The following is a 19,486-nucleotide window of genomic DNA, read 5'->3' as shown; positions in this document are numbered from 1 at the left end:
TGAGTCCTGTCCCGAAGAGGTGGCTCTCCTGTGTTGAGCCATGCGTCTGTGGAGAGGTTGTTTGGTCTCTCCAATATAGAGGTCTGAACATTCTTCGCTGCACTGAACTGCATACACAACTCCGCTCAGTTTGGGTTTGGGTGTTTTGTTTTGTTAGGACAAAACACCCAAACAAGAGCCAAGACTAATATGACAAATCCGTCTATTTTGTGATGCACACATTACGAAAAGAGCATGCCATAGCATGACGTGTGAATTAGCTTTTACTTTTGCAAAGTTTTAATAGTAGTTTAATTGACTGGAATTTATTTGTGCAAATGCTGGAAGAGTAATCAACTTGCTCATCCAATAAACATACATTTATGTCAATTACATCCCCTTACACCATATGAAAGTCCCTACTGACCCACAAATCACCTACTCTGAAGCAGGAACTGAAAAGACCTTCAAATGTCCTTGTAATGACTACAAACTGGTCCCCTGTGATCCAAAAACCTGTGAGAACTGGAAGTCCAAACTCAATAACAAAAAAAAAAGGTGTCAGGACCTGGGGGTCTTTAGGTTTGTTTTTGTGTTAGGTTTATTGTTTCTTAAATTCAGTTATTTGGTTCCTGTGTTTAGTTTAGGTGTTTTGCTCCCTGTGCTCTTTGTGTTCTCTGTCATTCACCTTTCCTCTGCTCAGTAACCTGTCCCTTGTTTCTCAACAGTCACCTGTGTCCACTTACAATCACCCTCAGCCTTTAAAAACCTGTTCATTATTCTGTAGTTGAACATGTTTTGCTTTCCGTCCAGGGAGCTTTATCAGTTTCAAACTGGAAAGTGTGAAGTTTCAAGCTTTAAACTGCATGTGATGCTCCATTTATGTGATCTAAATTCAGATGCACAATAATTTTTAAAAAAGAAAACAAGGAAGGGGGCACTTTTAAAATATAAGCTGAATATTTCTTCTTTCTCATCAGAATAACCAATTTCTTAAGCATTGGATTGCCAGTCATTATCTATTTTGGTGTTGTCTTTTTAATAAGATTTGCGATTGTATATTTCTTAAAATTCTTCAACTACAAAAAAAAAAAAAGAAATTCCTCATTCATTTTTTTGACATGGCATTAGAATTGAAAATGTTGGAGACATAACTTTTGGCGCATGTCCTATTCTACCTGTCTGTTTTGTGCTTTAGACTACTTGTGACAGAAAGAGGTTTGGGCAAATTAAATGTTATACAATTTTACACATAAACTACAGTTTTCTAATAACTTTCTAAATAAAATAATGAAACTAGAAATTCCAATAACTATTATCTTTCATCTATAAAGCGCAAAAGTAATTTCAGACTAAGCGGAAAAATGCTTACATTGTCATGTAGAAAGCAAGGACCAGACTAAGCCCTCCCTAACATTTACAATAAAGATTTGAGAGGCAAGAAAATTACTGTCAAACAATGTTTAAACTGACTGAAACAATCCGGTTCTGTCACATCTTTAATGAATCACAAATACACGAAAAGTACCTTTAATATGAGGCAGTTTTGTTTTTTTTTTGAGGAAGTACTTGTTAAACAAAACCAAGCAATGGTGTGATCATACATTTTAATAAGTTGCAAATAAAAAGAAAATTCTGTGTTAATCTATTTCCAAAAGCGGTGCCATGCACACCCAATGTGACATCCAGTATATGTGACATTTCAGATCTGTGCTAGTGGGTGGAGGTATTCAAAAAAAACTTCAGAAATGTGTTACATATAACCCATTGGTTATAATTTACAACCCCCATAATTTTCGTGAAAGTAAAAATAGGTCTGGGTTCTTATGGGTTAAGTCGACCATTTTGAGATAGTCTCCAACTACCATACTACTTAAGCTGTGATTGTGTCAAAAGTATATAAAACATAAAAATGTATAATCAGTCATGTAAAGTCCAATTTTCTCTGACTTACATGAACTTTAAATGATGTTTTTACTTTGAAGTATGTCTAGTCTTTAGAGCTCTGAAGAAGTTTGGATTTTCTCGTTTGTTTAGCCAAAATCTCATTGTTGTCAATATCAAAGATTTTCATAGGTTTTTGCAGATATTGTCAGCACCTTATGGAAGTACTGCTTCCAAAAGTTATAGAAGACCTTTTCTGATTGAGCTGCATGTTTTGATGTAATTGTTGTTTCTAAAACCACAAGAGGAGTTGCAAACCAAAAATAGTCACTTAAATGGAAAAATAATGGGTGAATAGTGACAAGGGTACTTCAATTCTTATGGATTAGCATTCTTATTCTTAGATTTTTTTTTTTCTCTTTTACTGAAAGGAGGGAGAAAAAAATAATCAATACATTGAAAGATTACTTATAATTTATTTTAAAAATTCCTCTCAGGTATGGAAATGAGTTTGTAAAACAACAATTTAATTTAAACTGATTTTAACTTCACCTTTAAAAAAATAACACTGAAGTAACAGTGACTTGTGTTTTTAGGTGATTCACTGGAACTCTCCAAAGAAGCTCAGAGTGAAGAACAAACACGTAGAGTTCTTCAGGAACCTCTACCTCACCTTCCTGGAGTACGACGGAAACCTGCTGAGAAGGGAGCTGTTTGGCTGTTCGAGCCAGTCCAGTCCAGAGGGCGTCCAGGTTAGACACATGCATACAGGAAGCAAATAATCATCATTTATTTGCATTTACTTTGTTATAGCTGTTTGAAAATGTTGCGATGAACTGAGGAGACAATAAACACTTAATAAAGGTCCTTTGGCCTAGAATCACATTTAAAAGTATTTCATTTGAAAAGATTTTACTCATCTTTATTTTCTGAGACTTTTCTCAAAATGCTGCTTACTTCTGAAAAAACTGATGCATATTTAATGTTTGTTTTACATGTTTCTACCAAACATAAATACATTTACATGAATATAAAGGTAAAGCTCAGAAGTAACCATCATTAATAATTTACCTTTAAGTAGCCAAAACCTGATTGAGATTTTCAATTTAGCAATACTGAATGTCTTTTAAAAAATTTAATTAAGAGAAATTATTGTTTTCCAAATGTGTCATGTGACTCCTCAGCTGCAGGCGGGTCTGGAGGAGCTGGACGAGGACGATCTGTGTTATGACTTTCGCCGGGAACGATTGACAGTTCACAGAGTGCACCTGTACTTCCTGCAGTATGAGTACACAACCACAGAGGATGACACTGACATCACACTAGTGGCTCAGCTTTCCATGGACAGGTACTGTAGTGAATCTGTGCTGTACACGTTATCGACTTCTGAATTAGTATTTAAATTGTCTCTTATTTCACCTTTTAGTGGTGGGCAAAACAAACTAAACAAGTCTAGAGTAGCTGTACTTCCTTGTTCCTAAATCTGGCAAAGTTTGGCTTCTCAATACAAATAACACACCAGCAGCTTCATCTGAAGTGGAACTGCATAAGTGATCTCTTTAGGGCAACACATTACCTTGCGAAGAAATTCTGGTTTAGACACACCATCAACATGGTCTCTCTACTATGCGTTCTGCGTGCAGGCTACAGATGTTGGAGGCGATCTGTAAACACTGGGAAGGTCCAATCAGCCTGGCACTTTACATGTCCGACGCTGAGGCTCAGCAGTTCCTGCGCTACGCTCAGGCCTCCGAGATTCTCAAGAAGCGCAAGAATGTTGGCTACCACATTGTCTACAAGGAGGGCCAGTTCTACCCTGTCAACCTGGTGAGGAACATAGCCCTGAAAAACGCCAACACGCCATACGTGTTTCTGACTGATGTGGACTTCCTGCCAATGTATGGCCTCTACAATTACCTCAGGTGAGACCCTATGCCTTTTTTTTCATGCTCAGAAAGGAGTCAAAACTCCTACCTAACACATTGTTATGTAACCCTTTCTGTCTGGAATATAATTTTAATGAAAAACACATAATTGATTAGGTAAATAGATACCCAAATCAACAGTTAGGGCATACAGAAAATGCAAGAAACAAAAAAGGTGAATGACAGTAGGTATGCAATTATAAATCTGTAATTTGTATCTAAAAAAATTGGAATGAGGTGTAACTCTACTGCACAGAATATCTCTAACGAATTTTTAAAAATCTAGATAAATTTCTGATTTCTCAGATAGCATCACATCAAGAACTACCATTCATCAACAGTGGACAGAACCACATGGATCAGGGGATGGATGGATGGATGGATGGATGGATGGATGGATAAATAGATACTTTATCTTCCACATGGGGAAATGGACATTGTACGCTACACAAAACTGCTTCCACAAATAAATACATTACAAACAATAAGTCATGTGGACACCACAATAAAATAAAAACTATTATTGCTCAATAAAAACACATATTGCCCATTCCCACATACATTCCAGCAAGTGAACAAACCAACATATCAGACCAGAGCATCAGAAGCATGACAAAACACTAAATGCCTACTTTATTTAACAATCTGATTGATGTAGGAACAAATTCATTTTTAAATATGTTAAGTCTACAAGCAGGGATTCTGAACCATTTGCCAGATGGTAACAGTTTGTATTGTGAGTTGACGATGTGTCCTCTAAGCAAGTCTCAGGACAGACCCTTCATAGATGGACTGCAGGGAGGAGTTTTCAGTCTTTCCTATCACCTTCATTGCAGTTTGTACGATACGACTAAGTTTAGATTTAAGTTGCACAGAGAGATTATTATACCACACTGACATTCCAAACCTGATGATGCTTTCCAATATGGCCTGATAGAATTAAAAACATAAGGTTCTGGTTAACCCCAAAGACTCTCAGTCTACATAAAAAATACAATCTCTGCTGCAGGAGATAGCACAACATATTAACAGGATTTTCCCACTTGAACAGGTTATCTAGGTGAACACCCAGATATCTGTAAGAACAGACCTGGTTTATTTTCTGGTCATAAATAAAAAGCGGGAACTTATCACTTAGAGACTTGGGGTCAATCAGCATCTCTTCTGTTTTCCTGGCATTAATAATGAGGTGGTGGTCATCGCACCACTAGACAAAGGACTGAACCTAATTAAAATATGATGAGGGGTCCATATCCTTAGCTACTGATGCAATCATTTGTGTAAATAGTGAAGAGGACAGGAGAGGTAACACAAGCTTGGGGGACCTCAATGCTGATGGACCTTGGCTCTGACAGGCTGCAGTCTGTCTATAAAAAAAGAATAAAACCTGACAAGGCGGGACTTGGCAGGATTCAGAACAGGCGCACACTGACAAAGTTTTAAGATGTTTATTGTCAACGGACCAATAACAGGAATAAAGTCTCTGGACTGGACACTCACGTGACCGCTTGGAAACGGGACCGGAACAGGTAAGTCCTCCGTGAGCTGCTGCTCGGATCCGAACGGGGACGTCCAAAAGGGGCTGAGGCGAGAGGGGAAATCCGAGTCCAGACAGGGGGTCGATACCAGTAAATCCGAGAGCAGAAGCCAAATCCAAAAGGGGCAAATCCAAGAGGCGAAGTCCAGAGAAACGTAGCGAGGTCGAGTACCAGGAAGCAGAGTCCGATAAGGTGTCCAGAAAGGGGCAGGTAAGAGACGTGGGTCGAGAAACAGGCAAGGGTCGTGATCAGGCAAAGTCATGGATAGTACGCTGGACATCTACTGGCTTGAAGGCTTTCAATAATCTGGCAGTGAAGGACTGGGAGCTGTGAGTATTTATGCATGGCAGAACAGGTGAAGCAGATGACTGTGATTGTGTGGGCATGTTAACATGGGCGTGGCTTGGAACTGGGATGAGTGGAAAGTTACTTGGCTGTGGCATGACTAGAGGCAAGAGGCGTGGCAGGAACAGATGGAGCTGTGACAAAAACCATTTAATAACAGGAGTAAGACTCATCTGCTGTAAGTTCTTGATGAGCAGGTGAGGCTGTAAGGTATTAAAAGCAGAACTAAAATCTATAAACAAAAGACGGGCATAGGCCTTTAGGTTTTCAAGATGTTTAAATGTTAAGTGTGTGATGCTAGTAATGGCATCATCTGTGCTCCGTCCATATCTATAGGCGAACTGGAAGGGATCAAGACCAGGATTTATCTCCAATTTCAAAAGAGAGACAATGTATTTCTCTAGACACTTCATTACTACTGATGTGAGAGCCACTGGCCTGTAATCAGTATTATCAAATGGTCTTGATTTCTTGGGAACTGGAATGATAATTGACCTTTTCCATAGACTAAGAACAGTATGTTGAACAAATGATTGCTGGAAAATAGGGCGCCAGACTGGAGTGAGCTCTTTAGCACAGATTTTTAAAAGAAAAGCAGAAATACCATCTGGGCAAGTAGATTTATTTTTGCTAACCCCACTAAAGAGTGACTGGACTTTGAAAGGATTAACTCGGCCTGGGACAGGAATTAGCAGAATCAATTGACTGTATTACTTTGGCACACCCTGAAGAGAAATTCTGTGTTTTTAAACCTCATAAAAAAGTTATTGAGCTCATTAGCTTTTTTTTAAAGATAATCATCTGTAATAAGAGACCTCTTTGTGGTCATATTCATTGCTACTTTCACAGAGTCTAAAAACTTTTTGGATCCCTCAAAATGAAGTTCTTCTCCATAATATCCCTATGTTTATTCCTAGCCTCCCTCAGCCTTTGGTTTAGTTCTTTTTGCACCATTTTAAACTCCGTATAATCCTGTTTTTTCAAAGCTATTTTTTTGCAGTTAATACAGTTCTTAATTTCTTGTAAGGTTTGTTATTTGGATATACTTTAACCACCTTTTGGGGAACCACACAATCAATACAGAACTTTAGGTAGTCTGTTATTGTTTCCACAGCAAGATTCATTTTCAATTTGTGAAAAATGTCCCAGTTTGTGTATAAAAAAAGACCTGACATAATGTTCATACCCAGGGAGGAATAACTCCAGTTTGCAGTTGCTGAAATCCCCCATTATAAAAACTGGGTCTCCAGGTGAATGAATTAGTTGATGCTGGACATAGTCTGCAATTTGAGCTGCTGCCCGTGTAGCGTTACCACTCGGATGGACTTAAACAGCACAAATTAAAATGCTGCCGAACTCCCTCAGAAGATAGCGTGGTCTCAAAGAGAGAGACAGCTCAACATCTGAGTTGCATGTGGTATCCCTCATGGAGTAATTGGTACACCAGGATTTACTGATAAACATGCCTCCTCCGTGACTTTTCCCCGAGTTCATATTACGGTCCGCTTGAACAGCAGAGAACCCATCCAGCTCAATAACAGAGTTAGGTATGTCTGAGTTCAGCCAAGTCTCCGTCATCGCCATCATGCTGGGCTCCCTGTACTCAAAACATACCTTGGCATTGATACAGAGCTCATTCATCTAACACCCCAAAGACCATGCATTGCAAAGCAAGACGCTGGGCAGTGGTGGCCAACTACCTCATCAGCGGAGCCGTAGCCATACTCCTTCCCTTCTACCTCTCCTTCTTCAAAGTCATCCTGATGGTTGTATTTTCACCGATTCAGCCAGGTCCACAGGTGGTGTAGTTGAAACAGGGTGAAGAGAAAGCGGAGCATCTCTGGAATAAGTGAGTAAAAACTCACCTGCAGCATGTGGAAAAGTTTGACACGTTTTAAGATGGTAAGCTCCAAAAGCAGTCTTTGTGCAAATAATGCCATAATTTAGTGCACAAGCCTGAGTCGCCAGCATAGCAGCGCCACATCAATAATACCTGGTTATTTTTGTCAGACTCTATGTCAGACATGACATGACATGGTGAAGGAAACAGTTGAGACGAGGAAGTGATTTGCAAATATGGTGTCAAAGAAAGGAATCAGGAAGGACAGATGATGGTGGATTACGATGGAGAACTGAAATGGCTTTAGTCAACACCTATTTCCAAAAGAGGGAAGAATACAGGGTAACCTATAAGAGTGGAGGCAAGAGTACGCAGATAGACTACATTCTGTGTAGAAGAGGTAACCAGAGGGAGATGGTGGACTGTAAGATTGTGGCAGGGGAGAGTGTGGCCAGACAGCCTCGGATGGTGGTGTGTAGGATGACTGTTGTGGTGAAGAAGATAAAAAGATTATAGGCAGAGAAGAGGACAAAATGGTGGAAGTTGAGGAAGGAAGAATGTTGTGAGTTCAGAGAGGAGCCGGTAAAGGCTTTAGGTGTTAGGAAAGAGCTTCCAGATGACTGGGCTGCTACAGCCACAGTGATTAGAGAGATAGGTAGGAAGGTACTTGGTGTGCCATTTGTCATTGAAAATATGATAAGGAAACCTGGTTGTGGAATAGTGAAGTGCAATAAGTTATTCAGAGGGTTAGCCAAGAAGAAATGGGACAGTGAGAGAACCGAAGAGAGTAGACAGGAATATAGGGAAATGCAACATAGGGCAAAAAGGTAAGGTTCCAAATGTTTAATTTTATTGAGAAGTGGAAATATATAAAACGTGACTTGTCATTTATTGATGGTGAACTTTTGCAAAATAGCTATTCACTGGAAGCAAATCATTTAGGCTAGCAGCAGAAAAACAAAACATTAAATGGTCAAAATAAATAAGTGGAGTTTTGAAGAATCAAACCCAGGTCTCCAACATGAAAATCAGGACCATTGTGACCATTGTACTAACACAGCAGCCTTGGAAGTTGGGCTTACTGGAAGGTATTTATCCATGCTATCTTCACCACTCCTACGTGCTAATAGTGATGGTCCATACGACTGTTAGAATGATGATTGGGAGACATAATTTTTGAAAGGCATAAAAGTATTGTTTTGCCTAAATAAATGGCGGATTTGCTTTCTGTTTGTTATATTGCTTAAAAATATAGTTTAATCAACTGATTTATTTGGGGGGGGGGGGCAATTTTTGTTTTTCCAAAATTTGGGGGATCCAGATCCCCACGACCTCCCCTGGAAAATACGTCAGTGCTTCATCCCTGATGTGGAACAAAGCTGTAGACATCAGAAAAATACAGTCAGGGTTTTTGACTTAAAAAGTCATCAAAATACTTAAACTTGATATTTTCAATTTTAGGCCTTAAAATGTCCTAAATATGTCCACATTTTCCATTTTATGTCTTCAAATACATTTAGTGACATCTCAGATTTGTACATTTGTTGTAGTGTTTTGAATGATTTTGTTTGAATTTATCAGAATTTGTGTTTTGTACTTGCCTTTTGACTCTTTTTTCTTAAGAGTTCTGTTTGTTTTTCTCAGTCTGTTTTTTCCTGTGTTCCTGCTTCTGTCCCTTGCCTCAGTTGTTTATTATCCCCAGGTGTTTTATGTTGTGGTAATGAGTGTGTTAACTTATTTTACAATGACTCATTATTTTTTGTAATTCATGTAGGTCTTAAATTTGAATCATTGATTTTCAAAGGATCTTTAAAAGCTTAAATTTTGACTGACTGAAACTTGCAGAAACCCTGGCTATGCAACAGTGGAAATGAGTTAACTCTGTGAATTTCCAGTTTTTCAACACTACTGTCTGTCAGCTGATGGCACTAAGCTGTGTAGAGTTAAAGTCAACATCTGAAGCAAATGGCAGAGGAAGGTACAGGAAATCTTTACTGGACACAGGAATGACTATATCATTCACACCATTGTTTCTATACATTACTGTAGTAGTGTGAAACCTTCTGGGCAACACCATCACATAGGTCATAAAAAACATTTCTATTGGGAAATTACAGCAACATTTTATGACTCCATCATTGCTTAATTTGAATGTAGTAACCACAAAATCAAGGCATTTTGTTTTCGCTGCTCTCTAATGCAATTTCATGGGTGTTTTTTTTCTTTAGCATCAATAAGTGAATTTTAAAAAATGCATAAAAACTATATCATTAAACAAGACTTTATAATGGAGCTTTATTACATAGTCAAGATGGTACAAGGCAATAAGTCACTTTAAAAAACACAGTCTAAATAAACAATAATAATAAAGGTTTATAGTGCATTATGTAACACTTTGAGTGTTTTTTTTTCTTTTTGTATACCTGTGGAGAAATTGTTAATATGTTGGTGGAACTTAGGCAACACAGTGTTGAAGTTTGTTAAAATTTAAAACCTTAAAAAAAAAAAGAGTAAAATGTTTGCTCGCTGAATCTTTGGATTTATCTGACTTTTACAGTTTTACATACAGTATGGGTACACCAGCACTTTACTAGGTTTGACATAGAGAAACCCAGAGAGCAGACTCATCTTCTTATAAAAAAACAAAAACTGACTTATTTAATAAGAATTAAAACAAAAAGCTGACATGGCAGCAAAATTTACAACAGAAGTTGAAGAGGAGACACAAGGAGATGACCTGACTGTGGCATAAGACCAACAATGAGCCAGTGAAGATGGGATGTGAGGGACAGAATATAAAGGCTGAGGGTGAGTGGGAGATGATCAACAACTGAAACTAATAGGTAACATTTGAAGTAGGTGTGGAACAAAGCTCCACAATATATTAAATATCTTCTTGCTCCATATTTTCCTAACAGATCACTTCACTCTCAGACTGTAGGTTTATTGGTGATTCCTCGAGTTTCCAAAAGTAGAATGGGAAGCCAAACTTCCAGTTACCAGGCTCTTCCCTTGTGGAACCAACTTCCAACTTTTGTCTGTAAGGCTGACACGCTGTCAACTTTTAAGACTAGGCTCAACTCTTTCCTTTATGTTAAATCTTATAGTCAGGGTTGGTTTATGTTTCCTGAGCTATCCTTTAGTTGTGCTTCTATAGGCTTAGACTGCTAGAAGACAAACTGACAATATTTCCTCACTGAGCTGCTGTCTTTACTCTCTCTACTCTCCATGTTTGTATTTGTAAATATTTCTTTCATTACTATGTGTTTTTTGTTTTGTTTTTCTTCCTATAGAAACTTTAACTGGACCAGCGATTCTGTGTGTGTCTCATTCTTGTCCTTGTCCTCTCTAACCCCAGCCAGTTGAGGCAGAGGACTGCCCATCCTGAGCCTGGTTCTGCTGGAGGTTTCTTCCTGTTAAAAGGGAGTCATTCCTTTCCACTGTGGCCAGTGTGCTTGCTCAGGATGGGAGATTGTGACGAAGTGAAGATTCGACCCAATCTGCTGGCTTTCTTAGATAAATAACTTTTACTAACTGTCATTTTTAATGCATCTGAATGTTTCTGCAGTGTCTTGAGATGACTTATAAATAAACTGACTGACTTTAAATTATACACTTTTAGTGCAGCCCAATAGGACTTTCTGCAGAAATATTTTTTGCTGGAATGACAGTATAAAACAAAATTAACAACAATATAAATGTGTAGTGTTCACATGAACTTTTATTAAAGTTTTGATACTGAAGTTGTTTTAAACAGCAGCTGTCCCTATTTGGTCATTGTCATGCTCAGACAAGTCATTTGCTCAGCATTAGAGTCTGAATTAAATTCTGTTTTGTTTTGTTAATTGTAGGATATCTAGTCATCAAATCAAGATGTCTTAATTGTCATTCAAATATTTCAAATATACAAATAAAGGAATTTGTGTCTCATGTCCAGCAATGCAAAATTATAAGCAAGTAGAGAACAACACAGCTGATACAAAAACTATTTGATTTAAGCTAAATAAAATGACCAATTGATACTGAACTGATTAAATCTTTAGTGAGATTTCTTTTACTTTTTTCTAAGCTGAAAACTGTTCATTTAGTTTCCAGTTTTTTATTACAAACTCAATTGAATAAATAAAACCAATCTTTTGACAGTAGTCCACATAGTCCGAATAGGGATACAGCGACTATGCAGATTTAGCATTAGCACCTATATAGCATCTCATTTGTTACTTTTTGAATCAGTTTTTCATGAATGTTACAAACCACTGAGATAGTCTGAGGCTCTATTGTGCTTTTATCCAATTGCTCAGATGTCTTTTTTAGTATTTGCAAGTTGTTGTTTTTTTGTTATTTTAATTACTAAAACGTATGATTCATTTCAAAAACTAATATCAAAACAGTAACAGTACAGTCACGTGTTTGTCTTACTATCATGATAGTAGTGTAGATTCTCCACCAAATATTTGCTCATTTTTAACAAATGTTGAAAATGTTAACAATTCAAGCTAAAATGCTGCTCTGGAACTTTTAGTTGGAGTAACTACTACTGTTTCACTTTTGTCTGACTTCATGTTTGCTGTTGCAGAAAGTCTGTTGTGCAGTTGGACATGGCTCACACAAAAAAGGCCTTGGTGGTTCCAGCCTTTGAAACACTTCGTTACCGTCTTTCTTTCCCAAAATCCAAAGCTGAGCTGCTCTCTATGCTGGACATGGGGACTCTCTACACCTTCAGGTACCACAAGACCCATCTTTTTATGTCAGTGAAGGCAACAATTCATTGGAAAATAAACTAATTACTAGCCAGTTTCTTTCATTTCCTGCCCCTCCAGGTACCACGTATGGCAAAAGGGTCATGCTCCCACCAACTATGCCAAATGGCGAACATCCACCACACCCTATAAAGTAGAGTGGGAACCAGATTTTGAGCCATACGTTGTTGTGAGACGAAACTGTCCTGAGTATGACCAGCGCTTTGTGGGATTTGGCTGGAACAAAGTGTCTCATATCATGGAGTTAGATGCTGAGGTACGTCTGCACGCACTTGGATGTTTGGCAGATAATGATCTGTCACCTCCCCCTCCATTAATATGGATGGATGTGATCCTGATGTTCCTTGGAGTGAATGTGTCTAATAATCTGACCTGGACCACCTCTTCACCGGTCAAAAAAGCACAGCAGAGACTCTTCTTCCTGAAGAAACTAAAACAGGCTCAGCTTCTCCAAAAGTTGATGCTCCATTTTTGCAGGAGCACAATTGAGAGCGTCATCACAAACTATTCTAACGTCAAACCATTCCTATTTTTTAATGACTTTGAAGGGTGATTCATGCTTTCATTAGCTCCCAACTGGATTATTGTAATTCTTTGTATGTTGGTTTTAGTCAGGCCGGTTTCTCACCGCTGCAGGTGGTTCAGAACGCTGCAGCTCGTCTCTTAACACAAACAAAAAAGCGTGAACATATCTCCCCAGTGCTCGCTTCCCTTCACTGGCTGCGTGTTGATTTTAGAATTGATTTTAAAGTTTAATTGTTAACCTCTAAGGCCCCAAATGGGCAGGCTCCTGTAAATCTGTCTGACCTCCTACAGCCTTATGTGCCCTAGATCCCTCAGATCTAATAATCCTTGGTGTTTAGTTGTCCCGAGGTCCAGGCTGGTCAGAGGTGATCGGGTTTTTTAGTTAAACTGTGGAACCAGCTGCCCCTCCAGATCAGACAGGCTTCAGCTCTTGGTGTTTTTAAAGGAGACCTATTATGCAAAATTCACTTTTTGCATGTTTTTGTACTTCCATTTGGGTATCTACTATTTCTAGAAACAGCCCGAGCACAAAAAACAAAACCAAACACCCAGCCATTTTTTGACAATAAGGGAATGTTTTCTGGTGTCTGGCCTCATGAATCAATGTAACAAAGTTAGTTAATTTCTAGAAGTCATAGGCCATTGACACAGCTGCAACAGAGTCTCAAACAATCATTGAAAAATCAGCAGTTCTCGTTGAAAATGGGATTACATCAAGCCATCCACCAAAAATTGAATTGACTGTGTCTGTCTGCCAAAGAACTGCCCATTTTGTAGGTTTTATTTCTGCTGTACACTTTACATTTCAGATTTGGTTTGAGATTCAGTATAAATATATGGTTCAAAGAATTTACTACTTTCAGCAAAGAATCCCAAAAAGAAATTTAAGCTTTAAGACTAAATGTGTTGTGAGCACTGTTTTCCAGAGTGTCATGGATTACAGAGCAAAACTATCAGTTTTCATAACTTAGCAGTGCCATTGTCAGTTTCAGTCTGAAAAGGCTTAAACTTGTTTTTTTTTCCTTTCAGAGCCTATAGAAGTTTCCACACATTGTTCACTACTAAAGTGTCCAAAAATACAGGAGCTAAAAAAGTAAAAAGTTGGTTCAAAATATATGTAAATAAATGTAACACGTAAAACCTTTAATTATTTATTACCCTTCAATTGTGCAAAAATATGCCAGAAATGGTCCTGGGGAAAAAAATATAAATAAGTGAAAAGGTACGTGATATTTCTTCAAGATCAGACTAACCCCCTCTCACCAGACAGGTGATAAAATAAACTCCAGGAATTACAAGCTCTTTTCACAAAACAGTTTTGGAAGATGACTACAAAGATGAGCCAGTCTTTAAGCTGCCTCTAGTTGTTCATAAATAACCAGCTGAGCTGGCCACATCTGAGATGTGAGGTTTCAAAAATAAAGCCGGCACTCTTGAGGTGTTGAATGTAACTCAGCCTTGATAATGTGGACCACTTTGAGTTCAATGCATAAAATATGTTTCGGACATCTTCCATTTTAATCTTGTGGCTGGCTGATTGCTAAGACTGCCTGCCATCATCACCACACCCTTGAGCAGATAAGCTGGCTTATCATTACAGCACTTTTACTACCTAACTTGACAACTGAGAGGCATAATAACGGTGGACTGATTTCAACCCTTCACTCACCTCTGTTCTTTCAGAAGTCACATCAAAACGTGAAAAAGGCTTCTCAGGCCTGGCTTGTTGTGTTTTGTGAAAGAAGCTACAGACAGTTCCTTTAAATGTAATTTTTTCCTTGTTTAAGATTCTAAGCCTTTTATTTTTGTCTTTTCAGGAGTATGACCTCATGGTTCTCCCTAACGCATTCATGATCCACATGCCCCATGCTCCCAGCTTCGACATCTCCAAGTTTCGTTCTAGCTCCAGCTATCGCAACTGTTTGAACACCCTGAAGGACGAGTTCCATCAAGATCTATCCAGAAAGTATGGCGCGACAGCTCTTAAGTACCTCACTGCCCAGAGGAACATCTAAAAACTGCTAAGAGCCAGCAACATGTCAGACCCCTGAGGGCTGGAGACAGGTTCGCAGCAGTGTAGGGTTGTGGTGATGCAGTAATGCTTTACAGCATTCTCAGGCTCCTGCACAATAATTCTCCAGTCGGCTGCACCTCAAACAACCAAGGAGAAGAAGCAGAGAAGAATACCTGACCGAGACAGGATAGGAAACCACCCTTGTCGGGTTTCCGAAACACAGGACTCTAAAAAAGCCGAGATGGACAATTAAGAGATGTGAATGCATACAGACTGTTGCTTCGAGGCCAAGAAAAGAAAAGTTTTTACTTTTTGTTCTGACAATCAGGGCTTTCCCCAGAAGACACACTATGAACCAGCCTCTTTGCATGGATGTGTGAACACAACAGGACTCTGTCACTTAGGAGGAGAAACTATGTCTGTGAGAATATAATGTTTGTGAGGTCAGTCGAACTGGAGAATGATTTAAGCCTTATCAATTTTATAATATTCGCAAAGATATTTAATGATTTTGTTTAAAAAAAAAAAATTGTGTGTAAACCAATGATAGTAAAGATTTACAATTTGTTTTTATTGCAGCTTTACATGATAAGTTTGGTTTTCCTTTTAAATTTTTTGACCTCTAAAACATGCAAAGTATCCCGTTAAAATAATTTCTGATGTGCTTTAAGTGTGTGTGCAAGTGTGAGTGTGTGTTTATATGATTCAGCTGCATCATATACCACAGTATCATCATCACACTTACTGCCTATGGTCAGTGTCATGCTTGCTTTTGTCTTGCATGTTAACAGTTGCACTACAGGTTTTTTTGTCAAAAGAAAAACATATTTTTTTTCTTATTGTTTTAAAGCAGCAAATAATCTATAAATGATAACAATTAGGACCAACTTATGTGATCAATGTTGACATGCAGGAGAAAGGTTTTTTAGTAGTAAAGCAGGAGTTTAATTTGTATTTATTTAATGCTGTTATGTATGTTAATATGTCTAAATTACTGGATTTATGTGCTTCCTACTGAAACATTTTTTTTAAAATTGTGTGCGTGAATTCTGGCTGAAATGACAAATGTATTCTTTTCTTCTGCCACATTTTTTTCAGTAAAGGGAATATTACATTTTATCTTTGAAATGAAGTTTATCAAGCTTTATACAAACATTAGAAACGGTCTTACAGGAAAGAAAATGATCTCCTGTGCCTTTTACTAAATCACTGAAGAGGGGCAAATTCCAGTTTGTGAATAACATTGTGAAATTTGTTAAATGTTGTCAAACGAGCTTATTGACCATATTTTTAAAATTCCAATCCCAATGGTCAAAGTCACAAACTATTGTGCCCCTTACATTATAAGAGCTGGATATGTAGTGTAGATGTGCATTTTAAGCAATATCTGTAGTATGTACAGTGCCTTGCAAAAGTATTCATTCCTCTTGGTAATCTTTTTATTTTGTTGCCTTACAACCTGAATGAGGAGAGGGACATTCATCTGAATTCACAGAGAAACATTCAGGAAGCTTAAGATAACCCTGATGAAGCTAGGTGATGTGAGGACCTGTCCATGAGACCACTAGATGCTGCAATAAGATGAGCTTCATGTTAGACTGAACAGGCAGAGCTGCTGCTTAAAGAAAAATAAACTGGAATGTTCAGGATTCTTTCCCCAAACATTTGAAAGAATGTGTTGTGGTTAGATATGAGCAAATATCATGGACAACACCATGTCAGGTGCAAATCAACCACCTTTCATCATGCTGAGAATACCATCCCTACCGTGAGGCATGGTGGGGGCAGCATCATGCTGGGGGGGAATGTTCTCCATCAGTAGGAACTGGGAAACTGGTCCTGGATTGGTCCAGTCAGTCCAGACCTTAACCCAACTGAGAATCTCTTCTTGGATTTAAAAATTTTGGACACAAGCAACCTGAAGGAGCCAGAGCAGTTTGGACAAAAACTCCAGTGGTTAGATGAAGAGAGATGGAGATGGACCCGGAGAGATGTGATAAAGGTGGTGACATGAAGTGCTGAGTTGGGGAGCTGACTACATATGATTTTTTTTGTTTGTTTTGTATTTTTTCAAAACTTTTTAATTTTGATTTTTTTTTTTCCCATTTAACTTTTTCATAGTGAAGTTTTTTGTAGAATTATTGCTTTAAATGAAATCAAAAATCCAATCAAATGTTAAGTTGTAAGGCAACAAAAAGGAAAGCTTACCAAAAGAGATGAATACTTTTGAAAGGCATTGTATCTGTCTGTGATACTATGGATACAGTTCATAATTATGGAGAATCTTTAACACTGTTTTGGACCTGTTGACTGGACTGATTAGACATTGCACTTGACTTTTTTAAAATTCCCTGCAAATGTTTCTTTAAACTTTTTAATAAACTTTTTTTTATTTATTTGACTAGAAAGATCCCATGAAGATAAATCATCTTCTCTTCAAGGGATCACTGAGGCCTTTTCTTGGAAGCAGGACTAGTGTAACTTCTGGTGCAGTTAGGAATTTTCATCTTCAATCACCGTGGTAGCTGATGATGAATCTGAAGATATCCTGGATTTGTTTAACCTGCTTTGTAGTACAGGCCTATGGTCAAGATAGCGACATCATAGAAACAAACAAGGACATACAGAAAAATCTGTTTCATTATTAATAATACATCAGTAAATGTAAAGGATCAAACATAAGGATACCAACTAACTCGAGCACATTTTTGCACCAAATAAAATAGTTGCAGTGGTTGTCTTATGATTGGAATGTTAGATTTTTTAAATTTAATTATTTGTACATCAGAAGCATTATCTTGTAGTGTCAGACCTGTGATTTACTGGGCAAATCTTGATAAGGTGGCAAGAGAACATGTTTAACTCCAAGTCAAACTCCAGTCTGAACTGAATCAAACTGCTAAAAGATCAGCATCTTGACAAACTGATTAGTTAAATTTAGTCAAAAGTTTTGTCAACTTAACACAGGCTTATCACATTTTGGCTTTCGGCAGTACAAATAATATTTGAAGCAACTGTTTGTTTTGTTTTGGTTCAGAATTTTGCAGTTAGTTTAAAATATTTATGTTTTTTCCTGCATGTGAGAGGAAGAAGGCCAACTAAAGAGCAATATCCAATGTTATTTCCACTGGTAGCAAAATGTCATCCAAGATTGAATTGTAAGTGATGGTGCTTGCTTGTTGAAGAGAGACAGCTTTGCTTTGTCCCGCTGCCATCGACCCTGCCTCTATCAATGTGTTGTTGATTGTGGTAAATGCTAGTGCCTTTGCTGTATTGTGAAACTGGGTATTGATTGTACAGTTGTATGACATGGCCTGGGGACTGTCAGGCACTCTGTTTATTATTATTGACTCAAATCAATCATATTTTTCTATGTAAGTGCTTTAAATACATTTGCCTTTTTATAATGATTGTATGGAAGTTTTTAAAAGAAATTTTTACAAAGTTTGATTCTCAGCGAGTGCTACATACTTTTACTGAATAAATAAATAAATTTTATGCTTAGATTACCTAGACCTTGTGGAATTATTTATAGTCTCATTCTCAAAATGTTCAGGGATATCCTAAGTTTCTAATATTTTCCAATATCAGTGGTTTCAAGCCGAGTAAGTCTCTCTTGTGTGTAACTCATCTGGCAAAAATGATGAATACAAACTACATTGTTTCAGATGAACAAGTTCCTTGACTTTTTTCATCTTTTTAAATGCAAATCACAATAAAAAATTGGATCCAAAAATCCCCTGCATTCTATTTAAAAGTTAATTATTTATTAGCAAAAGCAGACACTAATATAGAGGAATTTGTGGGGAAAAACACTGATGAAAGTTAGAGACAGAGTTTGTGAATATGAGAGATATTGTATCTTCCCAAAATGCATATATTGGAAAACAAACAAAACAAGATTTGTATATTTAACAATAACAAACCTTAACATACCACCCCACCCCCTTTTCAGTCAGTCAGTTCAGTTTCTATAATGTTCCTTCTATGTCAGTCGTTCAGTTCCACCTCTACCAAACAACTCTTATTTGGTGAAGGACAAAAAAAATACACAGTATTGTGATGGAAAAATAATAATAAAAAAATAGATTCAGAGCTCTGAAAAAAAACTGGAAGAACTACCCGGGTAGTGAGTGCGTGTGTGTGGGTTCTTCTCCTTTGGTGAAACCCTTGATAAAAGAAGAGCTCAGTGTTTTTTTTGTTTAATTTGTCGAATCCTCGTTCGCCATCCTCCTGGATGGAGCAAGATGTCTCTTGGAAAACAAACTGCACTGGATCCACCTTCCAATTGCTGGTCAAGTTGCCCAACAACTGGCTCTCATATTATTTCACGCCAAAATAAAAACCAACCTGTATAAACAGGGTAAATCTAGTCACTACTTACAGAAAGAAATAAATAGTCTGGCAAAACAATGAGCCACATTTCTCCTGTTTTAATAAGCTTTCAGCAATATGCATTTACATTCACTTCTTTCATATACGTCACATTTTATGATCAACAAAGTGCTTATATTATTCCTGAATTAACTATTTGTCACATTCAGATAATATTGCTTTTCTCTGATAGGTTTTAGAAAGCTTATTTCAACCACATTTTGCCATAAGGTTCCCCAAAGTGGTGTGCCACATACACCCCAGTAGGGTGAATAACTAGTCCAAAATCCTTGGTTTCAGCA

General features: G+C 37.7%; 1 protein-coding gene across 3 annotated transcripts in view; it reads left to right on the top strand.

Moving 5' to 3' along the window:
• Nucleotides 1–18,316, top strand: part of large2 (LARGE xylosyl- and glucuronyltransferase 2) — a 121,978-nt gene extending 103,662 nt beyond the window's left edge. For all 3 annotated transcript variants that reach the window (XM_017438776.3, XM_017438777.3, XM_017438775.3), the window contains 6 exons: nt 2,460–2,615; nt 3,048–3,211; nt 3,507–3,785; nt 12,088–12,234; nt 12,332–12,527; nt 14,614–18,316. In XM_017438776.3, the coding sequence (XP_017294265.1) occupies nt 2,460–2,615; nt 3,048–3,211; nt 3,507–3,785; nt 12,088–12,234; nt 12,332–12,527; nt 14,614–14,811 (1,140 nt within the window). In that variant the 3' untranslated portion in view covers nt 14,812–18,316. The remainder of the gene's footprint in view (nt 1–2,459; nt 2,616–3,047; nt 3,212–3,506; nt 3,786–12,087; nt 12,235–12,331; nt 12,528–14,613) is intronic.
• The last annotated feature ends 1,170 nt before the right edge of the window (nt 18,317–19,486 follow it).

The sequence above is a fragment of the Kryptolebias marmoratus genome, linkage group LG15, assembly GCF_001649575.2.
Source record: "Kryptolebias marmoratus isolate JLee-2015 linkage group LG15, ASM164957v2, whole genome shotgun sequence".
In the NCBI taxonomy this organism is placed as follows: Eukaryota; Metazoa; Chordata; class Actinopteri; order Cyprinodontiformes; family Rivulidae; genus Kryptolebias; species Kryptolebias marmoratus.
The sequence above is the reverse complement of the archived record's forward strand: the minus strand, read 5'-3'. Positions and strand labels throughout refer to the sequence as shown.